This window comes from Macrotis lagotis, chromosome 1 (genome assembly GCF_037893015.1).
Source record: "Macrotis lagotis isolate mMagLag1 chromosome 1, bilby.v1.9.chrom.fasta, whole genome shotgun sequence".
NCBI lineage: Eukaryota > Metazoa > Chordata > Mammalia > Peramelemorphia > Peramelidae > Macrotis > Macrotis lagotis.
The window spans coordinates 642,810,539-642,832,689 of record NC_133658.1 but is presented as its reverse complement, the minus strand read 5'-3'; the positions used below and the strand labels follow the sequence as shown (position 1 = coordinate 642,832,689).

General features: G+C 48.8%; 4 protein-coding genes across 6 annotated transcripts; 2 read left to right on the top strand and 2 right to left on the bottom strand.

Annotated features, from left to right (window-relative positions):
* Positions 1 to 1,412: 1,412 nt before the first annotated feature.
* SLC37A4 (solute carrier family 37 member 4) lies at positions 1,413 to 8,376 on the top strand. Of its 3 annotated transcripts, XM_074215220.1 has the most exons (10): positions 1,518 to 1,606; positions 1,774 to 1,857; positions 2,859 to 3,091; positions 3,440 to 3,683; positions 4,372 to 4,530; positions 4,792 to 4,877; positions 5,329 to 5,442; positions 5,652 to 5,717; positions 5,972 to 6,110; positions 6,236 to 8,375. In XM_074215220.1, the coding sequence occupies exons 3-10, from the start codon at positions 2,930 to 2,932 to the stop codon at positions 6,400 to 6,402; spliced, it is 1,137 nt and encodes a 378-aa protein (XP_074071321.1). In that variant the 5' UTR covers positions 1,518 to 1,606; positions 1,774 to 1,857; positions 2,859 to 2,929; the 3' UTR covers positions 6,403 to 8,375. The 3 variants fall into 3 exon arrangements, with proteins under 3 accessions (XP_074071319.1, XP_074071320.1, XP_074071321.1); XM_074215218.1 differs by lacking the exon at positions 1,774 to 1,857 and having other exon boundaries at positions 1,413 to 1,606; positions 6,236 to 8,376; XM_074215219.1 differs by lacking the exons at positions 1,774 to 1,857; positions 5,652 to 5,717 and having other exon boundaries at positions 1,414 to 1,606; positions 6,236 to 8,368.
* TRAPPC4 (trafficking protein particle complex subunit 4) lies at positions 5,798 to 10,164 on the bottom strand. Its single transcript, XM_074215222.1, has 5 exons — positions 9,779 to 10,164; positions 9,417 to 9,591; positions 9,223 to 9,326; positions 8,551 to 8,677; positions 5,798 to 8,224 (listed from the first exon to the last, which is right to left on the bottom strand). The coding sequence occupies exons 1-5, from the start codon at positions 9,951 to 9,953 to the stop codon at positions 8,146 to 8,148; spliced, it is 660 nt and encodes a 219-aa protein (XP_074071323.1). The 5' UTR covers positions 9,954 to 10,164; the 3' UTR covers positions 5,798 to 8,145.
* Positions 10,165 to 10,395: 231 nt separating this feature from the next.
* RPS25 (ribosomal protein S25) lies at positions 10,396 to 14,471 on the top strand. The gene is made up of 5 exons (XM_074215223.1): positions 10,396 to 10,506; positions 10,723 to 10,818; positions 11,919 to 12,102; positions 14,224 to 14,319; positions 14,419 to 14,471. The coding sequence occupies exons 1-4, from the start codon at positions 10,504 to 10,506 to the stop codon at positions 14,313 to 14,315; spliced, it is 375 nt and encodes a 124-aa protein (XP_074071324.1). The 5' UTR covers positions 10,396 to 10,503; the 3' UTR covers positions 14,316 to 14,319; positions 14,419 to 14,471.
* CENATAC (centrosomal AT-AC splicing factor) lies at positions 14,333 to 21,761 on the bottom strand. The gene is made up of 11 exons (XM_074215221.1): positions 21,592 to 21,761; positions 19,409 to 19,572; positions 18,456 to 18,554; positions 16,289 to 16,355; positions 16,148 to 16,210; positions 15,667 to 15,731; positions 15,357 to 15,456; positions 15,242 to 15,272; positions 14,907 to 14,999; positions 14,698 to 14,830; positions 14,333 to 14,616 (listed from the first exon to the last, which is right to left on the bottom strand). The coding sequence occupies exons 1-11, from the start codon at positions 21,709 to 21,711 to the stop codon at positions 14,586 to 14,588; spliced, it is 966 nt and encodes a 321-aa protein (XP_074071322.1). The 5' UTR covers positions 21,712 to 21,761; the 3' UTR covers positions 14,333 to 14,585.
* Positions 21,762 to 22,151: the final 390 nt, after the last annotated feature.

Below are 22,151 nucleotides of genomic sequence, written 5' to 3'. Positions count from 1 at the left end.
GTGTGTGTGATTTGACTATTAATTCATTTAATTCTAATTTACTAAACTGAAGACTTGGATCTATATGGCTTGTTTTCCCTTACTTGAAAACAGGAATGCTAGAGAATATTTGTGACTCCAGGGGTCTCCCGGTGTGTCTCCCCTTATCCAGGCTGAAACCCTTTTAGGCTCTGGCAGCTAAATTCTGGAGTTGCCCAAGAGCCACAGCATGGCGCCTCGCTCAAGGGCCGGGGAGCGCAGCGGCTGAGGCGGCCGAGCTGGGCCGCCCACCTTCTGGGTCTTCGACCCTAGTGTTCCCGGCTGCAGGGCCGGCCCACGTCCCCAGGATGACTCCGTGCACTCCTCGTCAGCTTTTCGAGGTCTTAATGTGAGCCTCGGCGGCGAGGGAAGGCGGCCGAGGCTTCGCCGCCCCCGGACTGGAGGGCCTCCCTCTCCCTTCGGGGGCGGCCGCCCGGCCCCGCCCCGGCCTGCGCGCTGCGGCCCCGCCGGGGCTTGGCCGCCGCGCGCTTCCCGGCCTTTTCCAGCGGCCGCGAGCAGGTAGGAGGCGGCCCGGGGGCCGGGCCGGGAGGGAAGCCCGGGGCCGGGCTGTGCCCCTCGCGCCTCCCGCCGCCGCAGGCCCTCCTGCAGGGCGGTGCGGGGCAGGAGGGGGAGGGCAGCCTCGGGCGGCGGCCCCCGGCCGCCCGGAGCACAAGGCGCCACTGTCCCTGGTGCGCACGGCCCGGTGATCCCATTGAGGCTGCCCAGTCACCCTCTGTGACCCCGCGGCTGCGAGGCGGCCCGGCGGGGGACACGAGTGGGGGCGCGCTTGGCTCCTTACCGACCTATTCGTGCTTAAGAGCGGACACGCCCCCCACGTAGGCCCTCGGGAGGAAGGAGGGAAAGGAGAACTAGCCGGGGGCCGGGCCGGGCCCGTGGGGGCCCCGGGGCGGGGTGAGGGAGCCGAGGCAGCGAGGGAGGAGCGCGGCCCCGGCCCCCTCGGGACTCCGGCGGGCCCCGGCAGGTCGGCTGCGCCGTTAATCACCGCGGGCGGCGGCGGGGCCCGGGCGGGGGGCGGCTTCCCCCGCTGGCCCCGGCCCCGGCCCGGCCCCCGCCGAGCGCGCTCCTCGCTTGCCCTCTCCTTCCAGGACACTGGCTCCCAGGGAGCCGCCCCGCGCTTAATGATTGCCCAGACGGCGGCTATAAAGGGCGCCGGGAGCGCGGCGCGGGGAGCGCGGAAAGCCCCGGCTCAGCAGTTTGTGTGTGCGTGAGCGAGCCGAGCCAGCCGGGGCCGGGCCGGGAGCCGGGGCCGAGCCAGCCGGGGCCGGGCCGGGGCCGGGGCCGGGAGCCGGGGCCGAGCCAGCCGGGGCCGGGCCGGGGCCGGGGCCGAGCCAGCCGGGGCCGAGCCAGCCGGGGCCGAGCCAGCCGGGGCCGGGCCGGGGCCGCGCCGGGCCGGGCCGGGGCGCCCTCCCAGCCCGCATCATGGTGGCCCGCAGCTACAGGTATTACCGGGCCGTGATATTTTCTGCCATGTTTGGGGGCTACAGCCTGTACTACTTCAACCGGAAGACCTTCTCCTTTGTCATGCCGTCGCTGGTGGAGGAGATCTCGCTAGACAAGGATGACTTGGGTGAGGACCGGCGGGTGGTGCCCAGTGTGCGGGGTCTCAACAGAGGTTGAGAGGGTCCCTGCTACCTAAGGAAGGAGAGTGGGTGAGACAGGAGCGGATCCGTTTGGCTCTGAAATGAAGGCCGGATGCAAAGCCCCTCACTGAAGTGTAAACCTTCCCTCCCGCAGATGAGGAGACTTAGACTGGGGCATGGAAGCTACTCCCCAAGGCCATATTGTTAAGTGTCAGCGCTCTGCTGCCGGCCCAGGCAGGTGAGAGCGCTGTGCAGGGCACCTGCAAGTGAGCTTGGAGTGCTGAATGCGGGGTCTCGTCCCGGGAGCCGCCGGAGGCCTCAGCCTGGCTGATCTCGGGGATAGGGGCAAAGCCCCCGGCTCAGATCTCAGGCCCTTAGGCCTGGGCTTGGAAATAACGTTGGGGCTGGTAGATGAGGAAAAGGGAGCTATTCCGCTCCCCAGGCCTTCTTTCTTCTCCCAGACAGCTGGGCTGGAACATTCCCAGAGACTGAAAAGGTCAAGGTTCATCCTGGGGCTGGTGCTGAGGGGGAGGGCTGGGGAGGGGGAGGGGAGTGAGTGTTGTGGAAGAGGAGTGAGAATGAGCACCCTCACCTCACCTTTGGTCCACAGCCCCATATCTCACCTGCTTTTTTACCTATCCCATGGTTTCTGACCTAGTGCCCTTTGACTTTCCATTCTAACTGCCCTTCCCTCTTTTATTTTTAAAAATAAGTTTTACTGATTTTTTTTGTTTTTAGTCATTTCTGGGAATAACTCCCTCCTTTCCTCTTTTTTAGAACTCTCCTCTCGCAACAAAGTTTATTTTTATTTTGATTATTTTTGGTTTTTGCAAGGCAATGGGGTTAAGTGCCCCATTGCCCAAGGTCCCACAGCTCGTTAATTATTAAGTGTCCGAGACTTGATTTGAACTCAGATCCTCCTGACTCCAGGGCCGGTGCTCTATCCACTGTGCCACCTCGTTGCCCCTTGCAATAAAGTTTAAGCCAAAATACCGGACCACGCCTGATAAGTGTGGACAACATTCTTCTCTAATAGACCAGACTCCCTTTTCCCAAGCCTAGAGAAAGGAGGGAGGGATGTTTCCTTGTTTTCTGAGACCATTAATAATTTTTCTCTTATTCACAGTTGGGCTCATTTTAGTGTTCTTTTTGTTGACATCGTTCCAGTCACTGTATACTCTACCCTTCCCTGTTCCCTAATCTCTCACTCCCTGACTGTTCCCCATACCCTTCTTGTAGGACTCATCACCAGCAGCCAGTCAGCAGCATACGCCATCAGCAAGTTTGTAAGTGGGGTGCTATCTGACCAGATGAGTGCCCGTTGGCTCTTCTCATCTGGACTGCTGCTGGTTGGACTGGTCAATGTGGCCTTCTCCTGGAGCTCTACAGTGTCTGTCTTTGCTGCCCTGTGGTTCCTTAATGGGCTGGCCCAAGGGCTGGGCTGGCCTCCCTGTGGAAAGGTGCTACGAAAGGTAGGCACCAGCCCCCATGCTTAGGCTGGCCCAAGAGATGCTCATAGGATGTCAGGAGAATACATCTTCTTGCCTCCGGGGCCAATTCCTCAGGAACTCAACTCAGCTCAGATTGCCTGTCAAGATATTTTGGGCACTCGGGTGGTAGCAGGGATCAGGTGACAGCCTGGAAGAAGCCTTAATCTTGGCTTTCCTTGACTCTAGCCTGTTACTCAATCTCCCCAGTCCTTCCCCATGCCCCCCAAACTGACAGATTCTTCTTGACTAGGTGGTGGTAGGGGGCACGGGTGTGAAACCCCTCCTTGGGGGATGGGGCAGGCACCCACCTTGCTATATTCTATCCCTCAGTGGTTCGAACCATCCCAGTTTGGCACCTGGTGGGCCATCCTGTCAACCAGCATGAACCTGGCTGGAGGGTTGGGTCCCATCCTGGTGACTATCCTGGCACAGAACTACAGTTGGCGTAGTACTCTGGGACTCTCAGGGGCACTGTGTGTGGTCGTCTCCTTCCTCTGCCTCCTCTTCATCCAAAACGAGCCAGCAGATGTTGGGCTACAAAACCTTGACACTACCCCCAAAAAGGGCAAGAAGGGTGAGCCTCCCCCACCCCTCCACAGTCATTCTTGCCCTTCATTAACTCACTTGCTCAACTCATTACTTCACTCAAATGCATGTTGAGGGCCTATTAAATGTCCAGCCCCAGGCTAGGGTCTTAGCCCTCTAGGAATTTAGAATCTCAATGTGGGAGATGAGTACCAGGGCAGGGGAAGTAACATTTAGAGTACAGTTCTCCCAATGAAATCAGTGTTTCAGTTGAGTGCCAGAGGAATGGTGAAGACAGTGGATGCTGTGAATCCTCTGTATTCCTCCTCATTCCTCAGTCTCTGATCAGGAGACTGCTGGTCCAGGCTTGGCTGGTCCCTCTCCTTCTCTGTCCCTTAGCTGCACTGGATTTTCATTCCCAGCTGCATTACAGGAATATGGACATTTCCCAGGGCCCAGTACAATTTCCTAGAAAGTCTCTTGCTGCTTAGCTTCCCTCTTTACCCCACCCTTCATCCCTTCTCCTGGGCCTCAGTTTCCTCTGGACATGATGTCTAGAAGGTTATATATGGGGCAGTGGAAGGGGGGGATGTCCTTTAGGCTGACCCCTGTGCTCTGAGGCTGGACTTTGCTCTAGCAGCTGGTTAATGAGTGTTGGGGGCTTGGGAGGAGGCAGGGAAGGGAGACAAGGCTGAGTCTTGGTCTCCCTTAATCCCCTTCTCTACTTCTGCCTTTAGGGTCCCAGAATGAGGAGAGCACTCTTCAGGAACTGTTGCTATCCCCATACCTGTGGGTTCTCTCTACTGGTTACCTGGTGGTATTTGGGGTAAAAACTTGCTGTACTGACTGGGGCCAGTTCTTCCTTATCCAGGAGAAAGGACAGTCAGCCCTTGTGGGTAAGTCAATTAAGTCAATCCCCAGAGATAGTGGGTTTCTAGAAGCGGTGGACACAAGGATAGGCTCAAGATGCACAGACAGCATTGTAGATTGGGGGGCACAGCTTCCCTGTATAGTCATAGCCTCTACCTTGAAGTTTGGCCTTGCTTCTGGATTGGAATGGCAAGAGATGTCAGAACACCAGTTCTGCCTCTGAGTTTTAAGGTAGGTAACCTCTAGGCTCTTGCCTTTCTTTCTCAGCACCTTTCTTTCCATTACAGGCAGCTCCTATATGAGTGCCCTGGAGATTGGGGGCCTTGTGGGTAGCATTGCAGCTGGCTATCTCTCAGATCGATCCATGGCAAAGGTAAGTGAACAGAGAGAAAGAGAGAGAGAAAGGCACTGGTGGCAGTTTTGATCTGACCATCTCCAGGACAGCAGATGTAGGCCAACAGGTGGGTAGGGAGAGTCAAAATTCTTATTCCCAATGATGGAATAAGCACAGGAAGCCACAGATACCAGGCACTATAGTGCTGTGGAGAAGCCTGAATATTCCTTCTCCTTGGCTGTGGGCATTGCCCACTGGAGGGGGGGCGGGCCCTGAGCTGTAGCAGCTGCCAAGCACGTGCTCCATGAAGGAAAGGGAGGGAAGGGTGGAGTTTGGCCCCAAGACAGTGACCAGCCCCAGGGCCCCCAGGAGGTACGAGGCCACTACTTAGCACTGGGGTGGGATTGCCAAAGCCCTGCTGTGTCAGAGTCCATGGGGGAGGTGCTCTGCCTTTCTCTAGGGGTGTAACACCATTCTTGATATTGTGCAGGTGGGGCTGTCTGTATACGGGAACCCACGCCATGGGCTGTTGCTCTTCATGATGGCTGGGATGGCTGGGTCCATGTACCTTTTTCGTGTCACAGTCACTAGTGGCTCCCCCAAGGTGAGAGGGATGGTTCTAGGATAGGAGAAGAGTGGGGGAGGTGTCTGGATACATCTGATCTCCTGGACTCTAGCCTTCCTTCCCTCCATTTCTGTCTCTTAGTTTTCTCCAACATATATTTTATCAAGACCTCATTTCCCCTATTCTTCTGGATCTCTTGAGTTATCTTGGTTCTTTTGGGTTTCTCTGCTTTTCTTTAATACCTCTAGGATACTGCCTTCTGGACACCAGCTCTACACCCTCTGGCTGAGCTCACAGGCTTCACAGAGCATGAGGTGTCTTATCTGTCTCTTTTCTGCCTTCCTGGCCCCCCCCCCCCCTTGCCCCTGGTTAATGCAAACACTGCTATGATTCATTTCATGGAACCATGCACCTTCTCTCTTAACATCTGGGTTGGTTTCACTGTTCATCCTGTCCTAGTGTCCTTGGGATATCTTCTTGACCTCACTCATTCCTGCATCCTTTCCATCCTCTCCCTTCTAATGATGGTGTCAAGTCTCTTTGGTCCTAAATGTCACCCTTCTTGCAGCTCTGGATCCTGGTCCTGGGTGCCATTTTTGGTTTCTCCTCCTACGGTCCCATCGCCCTGTTTGGGGTCATTGCCAATGAGAGTGCCCCTCCCAATTTGTGTGGTACTTCCCATGCCATCGTAGGGTTAATGGCCAATGGTGAGTCCTTCCCCACCCCCCACCAACTCCTATTCTGCCCTGTCCTGTTCTGCTCTGGTAGCATCTTTGGTAAAATCCTCTTGGTAGCCTATATTCAGTATGGTCTTTTCCATCTCTTCTCACAGTGGGTGGATTCCTGGCTGGGCTACCTTTCAGCACCATCGCTAAGCACTACAGCTGGAGCACTGCCTTCTGGGTGGCAGAGGTGATCTGTGCCATCAGTACTGTGGCCTTCTTCCTCCTCCGAAATATCCGAACCAAGATGGGTCGGCTGCCCAAGAAAGCCGACTGAAGGCAGACACAGGTCTTCCTTTGGTGCCTGTGTGTGCTTCCCAGTCTTCATCTGGCAGTGAGCCTCCGGCTTCCCTTTTTGCCTCTTTGCCCCATGCAGGCATTGGGATCATCATAATAGAACAGGGCTCCAGTTCCCAACACCCTCTGCCTGTCAATTTATTTAAATTATAACCTTTGTCCCCAGAGTACGGCAGCTTTCCATCCTATGCCCAAAACAAACAGTTACACAACTGAGCCTGCGTCAGGGTTAGGTTCCCTGTACCCCATCACCTCCCACTTCTGCCCCTCTCCCTTCAGTATCGAGGCAGGGTCCTAGGCAGAAGGTAGAACAGCTGGTCTACTGACCTGACCTCCCCCCTTCAGATGATACCCAGAGACACCATATCAAGGACTTTCTGATTAAAACCTGGGGGCAGGGTAGTGGTGGCGGCGCTTTTACCTTTTATACTCTCTGAGACTGGAGTAGGAAGTGAACTCAAGCATTGTAACAAAAAAAGAAAAAACTAGATTTGATACTAAGTGTTATCAGTAATTTATTTCTATAGAGCTATAGAAGAATCTTGACTCAGTTTTTGGGTTTTCTCCCCTTGCCAAAACTGGGGGGGGGGTACCACCAGACAAAGGAAGCTGGTTCCCAACAGCTCCATATCTTGGTTAGTCCTCCTACATGTAAGATATGCTACAGCATTTCTAATTCAAATACCTTACTGTTTGTTATCTCTGACAAACAGCACCCTAACTTCTGTAGGTAAGGCAGCTTTGTTCAGAAACTTGTTTCACTGTTATTTTTTAAAACAAATTATCTCCTCCCTCTGTTTGCCCTTAATGATTTATAGTGTCCAGAATGAAGGCAATGGTGCCACTGTACAGGTCACATCTGTAATTAAGATTGCCTAATTTGGTGTGTCACCTTTCTGGGAAGGACATGGACAAGAGAGAACAGTTTTGAGTCTTATCACTTGAGAATCACCTGAAATCTTAGGGTTTTGGTGGGTGAAAGAAAATTCTAGGTGTCAGTTTACATGGAGCATAGTCTCCATATAGTAAACATTTGACATGTTTCACGTGGCCCTAAAGTCCAGAATTCAGTGCTGCACAAGAAGGGTGTTTCATGAGCTATTCGTGTGAAATGGAGGAAGTTCCTATTGGCAGAAAAGGCCAGGTATATCAGAAATGTTGGAAGGGGACTTCCTTGGTCCTTTGATTCACCTATACCTAATAAATAGTTGTTACCTGGCCTTTGCCTTCATGATGTGGATTTCTTAGCTCCCTTCCATTTCTATAAGAGCTATCAAGCAATTGAGTTAAGTCTCAAAGTTACACTCAGAAGCAGTCAGAATTAGAATTTGGGTCTTGGATTATTCAGTTTATGCTCTTTCTACTGAATCATGCTATAATCCCTTATCTGCTTCTCTAGTCATTTTCCCTGCTCCCATTATTCTCTTCTCAACTGTCTTGCTGTCTTCTAATGCTTTTCAGCATCCCCAAAGTAGGAAACCAGGTTACCTCAGGGTTCATAGGATTGTTTATTACTACAGCTTCTTCAATCAGGTCTCACTCTTTCCATAAATAGATCTGTACAACCCATTATATACAGGGAAGAATTGGTTCTTAAAAAAGGACTACACTACTCTCTTGCTCAGAGTTCATGCTTTCTTGATGTGCTCTAACATTGGTATTTGGATCTCCATCCCAGTAAAATGGCTGAGTCTGTCTCAAGATTGGTTCTTTGCTGGAGGGCCTATGATCCTGGCCCAAAAGTCCCAGCCTTCTCGGCTACTTCCAGGGCTAGCTTCAAATTCTGGTCAAACAGCTCACACCTGGGTTGAGACCAGAAGCCACAAGTAAGAGGTGAAGGACAATGGTGACAAAGTGACACTTAATTGTGGAACACAGGATGTTAGTCCCTGTCTACTTTAAAAGGTAATGATAGCAGGGTGGCTAGGTGGTGTAGTGGATAAAGCACTGGCCCGGAGTCAGGAGGACCTGGGTTCAAATTCGGTCTCAGACACTTAGTAACAACTACTTAGCTGTGTGGCCTTGCGCAAGCCGCTTAACCCCATTTGCCTTACAAAAAAACTAAAAAAACCAAAAAGGAAAGATATCCTTTCAACACAGCTGATAAAAATTAGAAGACACAACTTACCTGATGGGCATCTCCAAGGAGTAGAATGGATTCTTGAGGGCGAAGTCTGAGTAAATCTCATAGATCTTTCGCAAGAGAGAATCAATTCCACCTTGTCGAGGATCTGCCAGTACTACAAACTTGATACCTGTGGATTGTAAGGAAGTGGGTGTGTGTGTGGTATAGGAGGAAAGAACCCTTAAAGAATAAATCCTATTTTTTATTTTAGCTTCCCACAAACTAGCTATAGGACCTTGAGCAATTCGCTTAGGCTCCTTGGGTTCCAGTTTTCTCATCTGTAAAATGAAGTTGCTGGATTAGAAGACCTCTAAGGTTTTTTTTCAGCTCCAATAATCTTTTTTGTTTTGGTTTGGGCTTAAGCGGCTTGCCCAAGACCACGCTGCTGGGTAATGATTAAGTGTCTGAGGCCGAATTTGAACTCAGGTCCTCCTGACTCCGGGGCCGGTGCTCCATCCACTACGCCACCCAGCCGCCCCTGCAAGTCACTTCTGAATCTTCTCATGACACATTGCTAGATGAGGGAAAAGCCCAAAGCACCAACTCCGCACAGGCGATGCTCTCCGCGGGGGCATCGCGGCTGTGGCTCAGGGGTGGGAGGGCAGCTGGGCCACAGGCAGGCTGACTCCCGGGGCCCCGGGCCCCTCGCCCCCCGCCCCGGCCCCGGGCGCGCACCTGTCAGCGTCTGGAAGCAGTGCAGCTTGAAGGTGTCGGTCTCGAGCATCTCGATGCCGGAACTGCCCAGCTCGGGGGACAGCTGGGAGCCGATGGCAAACAGCCTGGGGGCAGAGGAGGCGAGCTGCGGGCGGCCCCCGGCCCCAGGCTCCCCGCCCGCCGGCCCCGCCTCCCCCACGCCGGGCGCAACTCACGAGTGGAACATGGAGGCCAGCATCAGCTTCTCGTTGGAGGTGAGGCGGGGCCGGCCGAAGCGGATGGACACGGGGTAGTTGGCGGCGTTGCCCAGGTACTCCAGCACCTCCTTGCCGTCCGCCGTGTACTTGCCGTTCACGTCCGCGCCATTGATGGACAGAACCGCGTGGCCCACTGCGGGGGCGGGGCCGATCAGCTCCGGACGCGCCCAGCCGCCCCGGGCCCGCCCCTCCGTCCCCGGCCAATCCGCATCGGGCTCCCCGGGGCCCGCCCCGCCCCCGGACGAGTCGGGTTCTAGTCCCGCCCCCTCCCGAGCGGCCGCTCCTCGGCCCCGCCCCCACGCGCCCAAGACCCCGCCCACCCCGGATGCCGTCCCGCTGGCCAAAAGCTACGAGAACGCGTTCGTCGTGTAGCTTGAGCAGCAGGTCCAGGGGGTAGCTGAAGGTTTTCTCAGCTTCCGCACGGGGCGCGTAGTTGTCCAGCTGGTAGATGAGGCCGCCGGCCTTGTTCACCACATAAACGCTGAAGATCGCCATGGCTCCATTTGCGGCTGCTTCCGCTTTCCCGTCCTAAAAGCTAGCTTCCCCTCCCTGGTTGTTCCACGTGATCCTCGACCGGCCCAACCTGCTTCGTGGAGGTTGAGGGGGGAGAGGAAAAATTGCAATGCATGTTTGTTGGTTCTACTCGCATTTCTAGTTCATCATTTCTGTAAAGAGTAATTATTGAGTTCAAGGGTAGTTTCGTATCTTTTCTTTTCCTTCTAGCAGCTAGAACGCATTGTTGCGACATAAGCGCGGCGCACCAGATTCCCCCCGTGTTACTATAGTAGCCGCCTACGCAGTGTTCCGTGGTGTGATGCATCTTGGGAATTGTGTCCACGCCTCTTGAATCTGAAGGGTCTGAGACTGGGTGAGTTACGAGATGTCTGCTGGGAATTGTAGTTCGCCCCGTTTAGTTCCTTCGGCGTAACCCCGGAAGCACTTACGAGACAGACGGCGTTTCTGCGGCCCCCCGGACTACCCACTTCCTTTCTGTCGGACATCTTAGCTCGGAGGCGGTTGCAGTAAGAGTTCCTGAAGCTTCGCCATGGTGAGGACCAGGGGCTTGGGGCTGGGGTCCAGAAAGTGAGCACGACGGAGAGGAGAAGGGAAGAGGAGGGCGGCTTTGCGGCCTAGAGGCCGCGGCGTGGTGGGGGCCCGGGCCGGGCGCGCTCTCCCTAGGCCCACGTGCTGGGGGGAAGGGGTCCCGGGGCGGGCCGCCGCTGCCCGGCCTCACTCAGCTCCCGTCTCCGTTGCCTCCCTATAGCCGCCCAAGGACGACAAGAAGAAGAAAGATGCCGGCAAGTCGGCCAAGAAGGACAAAGATCCCGTGAACAAGTCTGGGGGCAAAGCCAAGAAGAAGGTAAAGGCGGGCGGGCTGCTCCCTCCACGGCGCTGCTTTGAAGGAACAGCCTTTAACGGGTGGGCTCGAGCCTAGTCGCATAGAAAAGGGATTAAAATTGATCTCTGGCCTCAGGTTAGCTGAGATGGACAGTTTGAAGGCGATTTCTAGTCACTCAGGAAAAACTCGCCTGGATTACCAGAGCTGCCTAAACATGAGGTTGGGCTGCTTTACTCGTTCCCTTTGATTGTAAACTCCCCGAGCACCGAGGTAGATGGTCTTTGCCCTCTTCGCATCTCTCCGGTGCTCAACGGTGTTAAACCTGTTTCAACCTGCCTGAAACGTAGCAACCTAATTTAACACTTATTGTATGTCTGGCTTAGACTGAATTAAGATGAATAGGATTATTTCTGGAAAGTTTGGATGAGATTTCGTGTTTGAGAAATTTGTAGCTAGGTAGGGGCTGTTAAATAAAATTTGTAAATATTTTTGTTGAGGCGGCAAGAATTCAAAGTACCAACCCTACAGAATTTTTTTTTCTTGTGCAACTCTGTCCTTTCTTATTTCTTTTATTTTTTTGTAAGGCAATGGGGTTGTGACTTGCCCAAGGCCACACAGCTAGGTAATCATTAAGTGTCTGAGGTCACATTTGAACTCAGGTCCTTCTGATTCCAGGGCTAGTCCTCTTTCCACTGTACCACCTAGTTGCTCCTGTTCTTAATTCTTAGAGAAGACCATGATCTAAAGGTGGGGGTTACCATGACTTGCTCAGAAATTGGATTTGAAATGAGGGTTTGCTGTGCATAGAGCAGGAACCCAGTAGTCAGGGAGACCTGAGTTCTAATCCTGTTTGTGTGATCCTCTGGTAAGTCTCTTAATCCTCAGTGCAGGGACCCAGCATCTATCAGAAGTAACTCCTGACTCCAGGATCTCTCAAGTCTTAGTTTTGACTGCTTTGATTTTAGGAAAGTCACTTAACTTAAATTTGAGTCTTAAAAAAATTTGTCTATAGAAAATAATTTTTTTCTGAGAAATTGTCTGAATTTAAGTAATTGTAAACTTCAGGTTATTAAATGAGAGCATCCTAACAGCATATTTTTCTGTTTCTCTTTCTCGAGCAGAAGTGGTCCAAGGGAAAAGTCCGAGACAAGCTCAACAATTTGGTTCTGTTTGACAAAGCAACGTATGACAAACTCTGCAAGGAGGTCCCCAATTATAAACTTATCACCCCTGCAGTAGTCTCAGAGAGACTGAAGATTCGGGGTTCTTTGGCCCGAGCAGCCCTCCAGGAACTGCTTAGTAAAGGTAAAGCTTGGACGAGAGAGCTCATAGATTTTTTTTTCACTAGCCATTCTGATTTATTTTGACTATATTTTGAAGCCCTGTTCAACCTGCTTCATCTCCTGTCTCCTGAGAAGTTTGATATACAGGATATTCAGTCAGTCAATAGTGAGTACATGCTGGGGGGGTGGGCACCATACTCAGTATTGGAAATACAGAGACAAAAGACAACCCTATCATCAAGAGACATAACATTCAAACAAATGTATATAGAGCAAGCTTTATACACGATAAATAGAATACAAGCCTATTGAGGAAAAGTTTCCTGTGGAGCTGGGGTATCCAACCTTTTGAATCTTCCTGGGTCACATTGCCCAAAAAAAACTCATTAAGGACTGAATACAGAATTTCTACCCTACAACAAAGGCCACTATATATATGTCTTATAGTCCAAAGGTTTGACAAAACCTGAATAAGGTGGGATTTTAATTAAAATGTAAGGGAGGTCAGTAGTTGGAGCAGAGTAGAGAGAACATTCCATACATAAGAGAAAGTGGCCTAAACAGAGTATTTTTTTCATGGAACAGCCAAAGGAGCTCAGTGTTTCTGGGTGAAAGAATGCATGTGAAAGGAGTAAAAGGACTGTAAGGCAGGATGGTGTGGAGAGGTGGTGAGATTATGAAAGACTTTGAATGCCAAGTAATATTTTCTATTTGATCCTGGGTGCAATAAGGAATCACTGACACTGATGATCTATGGTCAGACTAGCAGTTTGGGAACTTCATTTTTATACCCGATTGGATTGGAGTGGGGCAAGATGTGAGGCAGATAGACCTGCCAGTAGGTTTTTTTATTTTGTTTTTAAATCAAAACTTGCGGTGATGAGGACCTGCACTGAGGTGGTGAAATTGTCAGGAAAAAAAATGTTTCAGAGATAGTGCAAGGTGAAATCAATAGACCTTGGCAAATAGGACTAGATTGAAGGATCAGAGGGCTTTTTTTAAAGGGGAGAAATCTAGATATACAGCTAGGATACAGGGCAGAGTAAGAGGCAAAATGCTTTAAGAAATTTGAGGTGTGGTAGATAATTTTAGGGTGAAATTCAGGCAAGGTTTCACATAAGATGGGATCTAAATTTGAAGGAACTTGGAATAAAATAAGGTTGGGGTGAAGCATGTGAAGGCTTTGAATGCCAATTCAGAGTTATTGGAGACTTTCTATTAGGGAAATAATGATCTTGGTAGGAAATTTACTTGAAGGATGGTTGAAGAGAGAATAGAGTAGAGGCAGGAAGGATAGACTTCTGCAGGAGTTAGAAATAGAAGAGTTGTACTGAGAGTAAAAGAAAAGAGGTAGGTTGGGAGATTGGTTGTAGAGTAATATTTAGCATAGATGGGGAAGAAATGAAGAGTGATTCTATTAGCCAGATGGTGTTTATTTTTGTACATTTTGATGTGCTTAGGATGACACGTTTGCAAACATGAAATTTTTACAGTGGAAAGAACATGGCTTTTTAAAAAAAAGTTAGGGGCTTTTATTAAAATCTATATTTTCTACTTGTGACCTCAGGCAAATCTCTAATTCTCCAAGCCTCTGCTTCCCCATCCACAGATAAAATGAGGAAATGGGAACAAATTGGGACATTTCAGATGGAAAAATCAGAAGATGTTTTAAACTTAGGACAAAACTGAAATCACTTTTTTCCTGTAAATTCTCTTCCAAATCCCCTCCCCCCTTTTTTAAAGCCACCATCTTTTCCTAGATTTTCAGAACCTACATGAGGAGCTAGCCCCAACCTAGGACTGCAGTCTGATCTAGTAGACCAGACCTTCTGTTCCTCCACATCAAGGATGGGGAACTGTTTAGACCAAATGAAGGCTCTGATCAAATAACAAAAATTTAAAGTGATATAATTCAGAGAGGAAGGCAGAAGTTACACAAAAGGAAATGGTTCCCAGCATGAAACTTGAGTTTATGGCTCTAAAAAGGCCCTCTTGGTCCAGCTTTTGACATTTCAAAAATTATGGGTAGAGGAAAGGAGTTACCAAAATATCTATTTTTGAATGTCAACATGCTTCTTTCAGAGCCTAAAATTTTTGACTTTTGCCTTTTAACATTTTATGCATGACCCCCCCCTCCCCCCAGGTCTGATCAAGCTGGTTTCCAAGCACAGAGCTCAAGTGTTATATACTAGAAACACCAAGGGTGGAGATGCTCCAGCTGCTGAGGATGCATGAAATGGTAAGAGGAAAACTTCATTGATAACATTTATTGAAGGAAAATTGGGTAGGACCAATGTGAATGTGGCTGCTTCTAATTATGATTTTTTTTTCTTGGCAGGTTCAACATTTTTGTGTACATTTTCAAAAATAAACTTATTGGACTAAACCTGCCATGTTTTTTCCTGGAGCTATAATTAACTGAAAGTTGGGGGGGGGTTATTTACAATATCCATACCATATTAACATAGGTTGTAAGGAAAGTCATGTACTTGATGACAGGCCCATCTACTGCTTTGTTTCCGCTTTAAATTGATGCCTGTAAAGAAAGAAATTCAAAGATAAGGTTGTTGAGATTAAGTTTAAAAAAAAAAAACTAGCATAGGCTGAGCCTATTTACCTAGATTGCCAGCGACGCCCATTATTCCACACCCTGCCAAAGGAAGGCAGCCAGCCTGCACCTGTACTGGAGCAGTGGTCAAAATTGGCCCCTACTCGGTCTGGGGGTAGCTTTCTCAATTTCTGCTTCTCTTCTGCAAGGGAATGGGGAAGGTTTGGAACATTTAAGTGTCAAGAGAAAAGTCAATCCCATCTTAATAACTCACTCACTTTCTTTGAGGAATTCTTCATAAGAAGGTCCAATCTGGAATGTTGAACTGTTGCAGTCTTCATCATCCTGCAACAGCCAGGGAGGGGTAGCCCCTAAAAGAATGAGAACGAGTTGCAAACAGTATGTGAGGGTATCCCCTTCTTACAAATGAAGTTCTGTGACAGGGACCAGAATATTAAGGTTATTTGAAAATTCTTAAGATCTTAACTCTAATAAAGTTGACTGGCAGCATGGTGGATATAGAGTGGTGAATGTCTTGAGTCCTCACACAGTTGGGAGGCCCAAGTGAAAGTTGCATGTCAGGAAGAGATCAGGATTAACTCTTGTATCTTACCTGAATGAACATTGCCAACTCCAGGGGTATCCTATGTTAGGGAGGAAAAAAAGGCCCATTAAAGACAATGCTCGACTTTATATTTATAAACTTAGGAGTTAGTAAGGCACATTACCTGATGTCCAATGAAAGTCAGGGATTGTGTGGCTTCCATCCAATTCAATTCTGGGGCTCCAAGTGGATCCATGGTGAGCTGTTGTGAGCTGGAGGCTATCCTGCAAAAGAAAGCCGGAGAGAGCCTGGAGGTTGAGGTCCTTAGCAGCAAGCAGACTGATACATGCCAGCCATAGAACTTACAAACTCAAATGCCCAGATATCTGCTACATGTTCACAGGAATGCCACCACTATTCTATTCCATTCCTAGCCTAAGCATCTCCTGTTGATAAAATCTGAATTAAAAGGGTCCTCTTTTTGGTACTCTTACCTGTTTGTTCCTTTCCAGATACAAGATGTTGAACAGCCCTCTTCTGGGTCAGGTGCTGCCTGAGGCTGAGTTTGATTCAGGAAAAATAAATGTGTCTAGAATTCTATACCTGCCTGTGATGTCCTCCCCACCCTTCAGATCCCAGTGCCCAAAGGACAGATTGACAGCTGAACTGTGCTGCCCAATGTGCAGAAACCCCTCCCTGTACCAATAACCTCCAAGCAGTCTCAGGAAGCTTGGCAAGGGTGATGCCCCTCCCTCCCTTCTCTGGGATCCATAGGATCTAGGTTGAGCCCCTTTCCAATCACCCCTACTCAGGCCAGTCTGATGCCCTAGGAAGTCAAGATGCCTTCAGTTGTAGGGTTCCAAGCAGAACATGTGTTCTCAAGGAGTGCCCCGTAGGTGAGCTGTCGGGGAGCTGAAAGCCACTCAGAGACCAGCCAGGGTGGATACTGCTCTGGAGCCTCCGCTGGAAACCAACCTCTAAGACAGACTGCACCACCTCCAGCCGGCTGCGTTCCACCTCTCGAATCTGGGCTGCCATCTGTGGGGGGGCAGAGTAGATTAAGATGCCATCCAAAGCATAGGGAGTACAAATTCCTATAATCTCACCCTAACATACCTTTTTAATCATTTCATCCTCTTTTTCCTCATAGGAGTCCAGAGCCTTTACCATGGATTTCTTGAATCTGCAAAGACAGATTAGAGGGATGGGGGAAAGCAGACATCCTGATCTGGGAGACATAGCCAAGTGAAATGGCCATTGAGATTGCTCAGGAAGAAGTAAAGGAACTCCTCTTTCCTTAACCAATCTATACAACCTGAAACTCTACTTTGGCCCCATTCCCAAACTTGTGCTTTCCCCAGTTACTTCCCCACCCCCTTGTTTAATCTCTTATGCAACTGCACTTTCCCAAACCAAATCTAGAGTTTTGATCGCATACACCACCTTGGCATCCTTGATTAGTCATACCTGCCTCCCTCCAAAAGACCCAAACGTAGGATAATTCATGGAAATGTTGAGGGGGGGGGTGTTAGGGAAAGATCATTTGGTTCTTACGTTTTTTATTTCAGTTTGGGTGATGCTTAGTCAACTGGGAATGAAATAATTTGAAGCAAGGTAATCTAGCATTTCCTTTCACCTCATTGTGGAAGGCAAAAAACCCAGACCTAGCTAATAGTATTAGTACTCTGCAATTAGCCAGACTGACTAAAAACTGGTTTTCCTGTAGTTTCATGGTTCTAAGTCTGAAACAAGACCTTGGTTACCTTCTCTTTTACCATATCCATGGCTACTAACTACAGTAGGTGATTCATTTTAAAAGTGGTGTTGCTAAAGATTGTTTTTCACTTCAGTCCCTGAGACAGCCAACCTTATCCCAGCCTGCTTTAGCTTTACTGTCCTAGGTTTGCATTAGCTGAGAAGCCCTCAAAGCTCCCAAATCCATTTACTAGACTCTGGTAATACATCTATCTGCTCCCTCCCTATGTGAACAGCCTCTCCTACTTCTGAAGGCTAGATCACAGTTGCAAAATTATGATCATGCATTTTAGCACTGAAAAGGAGGCCCCAGGGGGGCACACTTTTTTTTTTTGGACTTGGCCAATGCAGGAATAAGTTTTGTTCGATGTTTCGTGTTTAAATTTTGAATTTAACTTTCATTGAGGTACAGGAGAGAAGGAAGGCAGATCTTTGTGAAAATAAAATATTGTATCTTACATTTCCTTTGTATCCTCTTCACTAGAGCAAAAAGCTAGTTAAAAAATAACAGTGCTATGCATATTAGTAGATTGGTAAACATCTGACTTGAATTACACAAGTAACCTCATTACTCAGGTGAACTCTGTAAAAATCATCCTATGATGCTAGTAAGTACCCTTCAATGACTAAGTTGACAGTCTTTACAAGGTATGTATTGTAGCCAAAAAAATGCTGATCAACCCTAGTAATGAATCTCTGAACTTAGCAAGTTTGTCCTTGAATGTCAGAAAAGATGAAATCCAAATTAAAAGGCTCAGACTTTGCATCTTCATAAGACCCATTCGTTTCCCTTCCTTGGCCTACATAGACTTGAGATCCCAGGTTATTTTCATTATAGTCATTTTGAATATTTGCTTACTTCATTTTACATTTGATTTCTCTGAATGTCTTACCTTCTTCAATTCTTCCAGTACAGAAATATTTCATGACATAATGAAATACCACAATTTGTTCAGCCATTCCTGAATCAATAGGTGATTACTTTGTTCCCAATTTTTGCTACCACAAAATGTTCTGCTACAAATGTTTTGGTATACTTGATGCCATTTTGGGGCATCCTTGTGATAAATGCCCAGCAGTGAGGCAGCCAGGCCCTGGAATCAGTAGGACCCGAGTTCAAATGTGACATCAGTCACTTGACTGTGTGACCCTGGGTAAGTCATTGCCTACTGCCCCCCCCCAAGCATACTGATAAATGCCCAGCAGTGGTATCTTTTATTCAAAAAGCTTGAACAATCTAAATACATTTTTTTAAAAAGGTTTTTCCAAGGCAATAGTGTTAAGTGGCCTGCCCAAGGCAAGGTAATTACCAAGGTTCTGAGGCTGGATTTGAACTCAAGTACACTTGACTCCAGGGCTGGTGCTCTAGCCAGTGACTCAGAGCAACCTTTCATATGGTTGATGATGTTTACAATTTTTTCTTTTGAAAACTGTTTTGACTCTACTATTGGGGCCACTGTTATTTCTACAATACCAAGATTTCACCTTTTTCCTCCCCACTTATTGATCCTCATAACCAATAACTTACCGGGTGTATTCTTCCTGGGAGACCAAGAACTTTTCTTTTAGTAGGGCATCTGCCTTATTCTCCCACCAAAATTTCCTAGTTGCTTTCCTATGGTCTGGACTGTAGATGAAGAGAATGGGATACAATAGTTGAGAATTTCCCCCCTTTTTTTGGATATAATTTTCAAGACAGTTTCTTCCAATCAACACTTTCCAAATTAAATTTCCAGAAATCAGCTGAGCGAAGCTGCCTAATCAATAGATCACAATCAACAACATATATGTCATTTTAAACTTTTATGCTTTTTTCCAAGGTAATGGGGATAGATGACTTGCCCAAGGTCATACAGATACTAAGTATCAAGTGTCAAGCTGGATTTGAACTCAGGTCTTCCTGACTTTAGGGCCAGTGCTCTATCAACTGCACTACCTAGTTGCCCCAACTTTATTGATTATTAACAACAACAAAAAAAAGAAAAATGTGTGCTTTGATAAGGTATTAATATAGCCCTTTGCATGGGATCTGAGTTCTATTGCTAAGCTTTTCTTTCTAAAGGAAAGGATGGAGAAGTCCCTGCAATAGTCATTCCATAGTAAATCACTCCTATGGGTTTCACTGTATGATTAAAGATTATAGGTATAGGAACCTTGGGCTATTTTCCCTTCTCTGGTACAGGAAGAGCAAAGCTCAAAGACATGGAATGTCCTCAACCTAATACTCTTATCTTTCCTCCATGTGCTTCTGCAATGGCTATATCCAAACCCTGGAAGGTATTTCCTCTTCTTCTTTGGTTTCCCCTTCAAGAATCAGTTCCATCATTACCTTCTTCATGAGACCTTTGGTAGTATCTACTGACCAAAGTTACTTTGTATTTCTCTTGTATATTGTGTGTGTGTGTGTGTGTGTGTATATGTATATAGGGATGTGTACCCACACAAAGCCCCGCCCTCCCTGCACCAGCTCCCTCTCCATACCAAGCCAGATGTTCCAGCAGACCTCCATGTAGCACAGTCATGTTTCCATGGCTCAGGTGTTTCTGAACTTTACAGCCACAGCACAAACACCAGCAGCACTGCTCATGCTCAGGAGAATAGCGTTCCACCTGGGTAGTCCGGATTGCTTTTCGGGCAGCCTCCACCTGGTAAAAGAAAAGGAGACAGAAGGAGTTCAAAGTTAATCCATTCATCCTTTAATTCAGTGACCACTTCACCAGCCCCAAGCCTTTGCAGAATGATATGCACTTCAACCTGTAACATAGTTCAATCTGTAACAGTCTATGAATTTATTCTGAGTCCCTAAAAAGTAGCTATCAAGAGTCTGACAAGTTCCATTGAAGGACAACTTGCTATATCTCAAGACAAAATTCTTCAAGTTTTTGAACAGCTCCAACAGTAGTTTTTTTTTATATCAACAGTCACTCATTTCCTGGTTCTGTCCTCTTCAACTTGGTATAAATCATTATAATCCCTCTTCTAAATGACATTCTTTTAAATGCTTGAAGTACAGTTCTCTTCTATTTGTTTTTCTAAGGTAAAAATGACTAGTTTATTCAAATAATCCCTGAAGCCTTTCAGTTATCCTATCTGCCCTCCTCTGGATATTCTCTAATTATCATTATTCCTCCTAAAATCTGCTGCCCAGAACCAGGGAAAGTAGTCCAAATGTCATCTGAATGGGAAATGGTACAATATTATGGTACCTATATCCTTAGATCTGCATACTCCAGTTCTCTCATTTCATTGTAAGGCTAAATAAAATAACACTTTTGACTGCTGTATAATTCACATTCAGATGAACTGTTATCTAACCACGCCTCCTCATCTTCTATTTTGGAAATTGCTTTCTTGGACACAAGTGCAAAAAATGTATTTCATTAACTTTGTTCCCTTTAAATTTCATCTTAAGATTAAGCCCAATGTTCTAATCTATTCAAATATTTTTGGATCCTTACCCTGTCATTCAATAAGAGAGCCTTCCCTCAGATTAAGGATACTTGCAAATTTGGTAAGCATACTGCCTAAATATAGTCACTGAGAAACACATTAAAATAGATAACTATTGCTTCAGTCTTATCAGTTAGCTAGCTTTGAATGCCCCATACTGTCATTTACCTACACTGTCACAGTAACCATTTTTCCCTGTCCACAAGAATAGAATGAAACTTTTGTTACATTTTCTTCCTGATATACCAGGTTAACACACCCTGCCCTGCCAAAAATGCAAATTGGATTATTTTGGCATGATCTCTTATGCCAGGGAATTTTTTTTATTAATATTTTGAAGAAATACTGTTGATCTCTTTTGGACCCCTTATTTTCTGTTTTCTATCATCTGCCATAGATGACCACTTTAAATCATGTATAAAATGACTAGTATGTGTGATGTCCTGATTTTTTCTTTTTTTAGGTTTCTGAAAGGCAAATAAGGCCATACAGCCAGGTAATTATTAAGTGTCTGAGACCACATTTGAACTCAGGTCCTCCTGACTCCAGGGCCGGTGCTCTATCCACTGCGCCACCTAGCTGCCCTAATGTCCTGATTTTTACTGCTGTAATTTAAATTTTTTAATTTACAAATTTAAATATAATTATTCTTGAAGAAGTCTTAACTGGCTCATGCTTTGGGATCATCACTTCCAGTCTAGATATTCACTAATGATCCCTTTCATTAAGTCAACAAGCATTTATTTTCATTCATAGTTTGCTTATCGTATCTTTTCATTCTAGCATTTATTTGCGGACTGTTCACTTCCTTCAGAGGAAAAAGACGACCCTGTGGTCCCGTCCGGAAGTTCCCCTCCGGCTCGGGACACACAAGTGGCCGGTCCCGTCCCTGCCAGCGGCCGCAGCCGCAGGACCCGAGGATGCTCTGCGCATCTGCGCTTCAGGCGTTTGCTCTCGGGCTCCTCTGAAGCATTTCTGAACTGCAGAGGGAGGGAGGGAGATGGGGCCTTGCCGGGTCGGGGTCTACCTCCTCGGCCCGAGGCCGCTACTATCCCGGCCCCCCGGAACCCTGATGGAGCCTGACCTTCCCGGGCTTCACCAACTCCTCCTCCCCGGGACCCTCCCAACGGGCCCCCCGGCCCCCAGGCTCCTCATCTTTCTTTGCCCCCAAACGTCCACTTGTGCAAAGACCCCCCTCCCGGCCGAGGCCCGACCTGAGGCAGCAGCCGCTCCAGGGCCGCCCTCAGCTCTCGCTGGTGTTTGCGGCTGTAGACGTGCCCGCGGCCCGAGAAGAAGCTCTGGCGGCACAGGGGGCAGCGCAGCGCCGGCGCCATGACGCTCCGCTCCGGCCCAGGCCGCCTCCGAGGCGCCGCTCCTGACCTCCGACCCGCCCGGGACCCGCCCCTTCCGCCCGGACAGCGGGGAGGCTTCGGGCGCCTCCTCCTGCGGCTGCGCGGACACGCCCTCTGCCCCGGACGGCCGAGGCCCGGATCTCCCGCCGGCTCCGGCGGCGGCGTCTGGCCCCGCCCCCGTGGCGGAAGCGGAAGCGGAAGCTGATCCCGGACGCGCGCGGAGCCTCGCACGAGGCAAAGCCGGGGTTCGAAGCCGCGTCCCCGGGTGGCGGGGCCGGGCCGTGGCCCCGTGTTGCGCGCCGGGAACGGGCGTGTGCTTGGCCCGAGGCCGCGGAGGAGCGGCTCGGCGGCGGGTCCCGCAAATAGAGCCACGGGGAGCTTGGAGGCTCAGGCCCAGCCCCGGCTCTCCCGAGGCCCCCACG

What these genes read in the sequence shown, in the direction of transcription:
- SLC37A4 (XM_074215218.1), top strand. Translation starts at nt 1,459, where the DNA reads ATGGTGGCCCGCAGCTACAGGTATTACCGGGCCGTGATATTTTCTGCC. An exon ending in GCTAGACAAGGATGACTTGG is followed by an intron (nt 1,607 to 2,858) that starts GTGAGGACCGGC and finishes CCCTTCTTGTAG; the next exon opens with GACTCATCACCAGCAGCCAG. An exon ending in CCCCAAAAAGGGCAAGAAGG is followed by an intron (nt 3,684 to 4,371) that starts GTGAGCCTCCCC and finishes TTCTGCCTTTAG; the next exon opens with GGTCCCAGAATGAGGAGAGC.
- CENATAC (XM_074215221.1), bottom strand. Translation starts at nt 21,711, where the DNA reads ATGGCGCCGGCGCTGCGCTGCCCCCTGTGCCGCCAGAGCTTCTTCTCG. An exon ending in TGGAGCGGCTGCTGCCTCAG is followed by an intron (nt 19,573 to 21,591) that starts GTCGGGCCTCGG and finishes TTCTTTTACCAG; the next exon opens with GTGGAGGCTGCCCGAAAAGC. An exon ending in ATCTGGAAAGGAACAAACAG is followed by an intron (nt 15,457 to 15,666) that starts GTAAGAGTACCA and finishes TTTCTTTTGCAG; the next exon opens with GATAGCCTCCAGCTCACAAC.
- TRAPPC4 (XM_074215222.1), bottom strand. Translation starts at nt 9,953, where the DNA reads ATGGCGATCTTCAGCGTTTATGTGGTGAACAAGGCCGGCGGCCTCATC. An exon ending in CTGCTTCCAGACGCTGACAG is followed by an intron (nt 8,678 to 9,222) that starts GTGCGCGCCCGG and finishes TACAATCCACAG; the next exon opens with GTATCAAGTTTGTAGTACTG. An exon ending in TCCTTGGAGATGCCCATCAG is followed by an intron (nt 8,225 to 8,550) that starts GTAAGTTGTGTC and finishes GTCTCAACCCAG; the next exon opens with GTGTGAGCTGTTTGACCAGA.
- RPS25 (XM_074215223.1), top strand. An exon ending in GGGGCAAAGCCAAGAAGAAG is followed by an intron (nt 10,819 to 11,918) that starts GTAAAGGCGGGC and finishes TTTCTCGAGCAG; the next exon opens with AAGTGGTCCAAGGGAAAAGT. An exon ending in CCAGGAACTGCTTAGTAAAG is followed by an intron (nt 12,103 to 14,223) that starts GTAAAGCTTGGA and finishes CCCTCCCCCCAG; the next exon opens with GTCTGATCAAGCTGGTTTCC.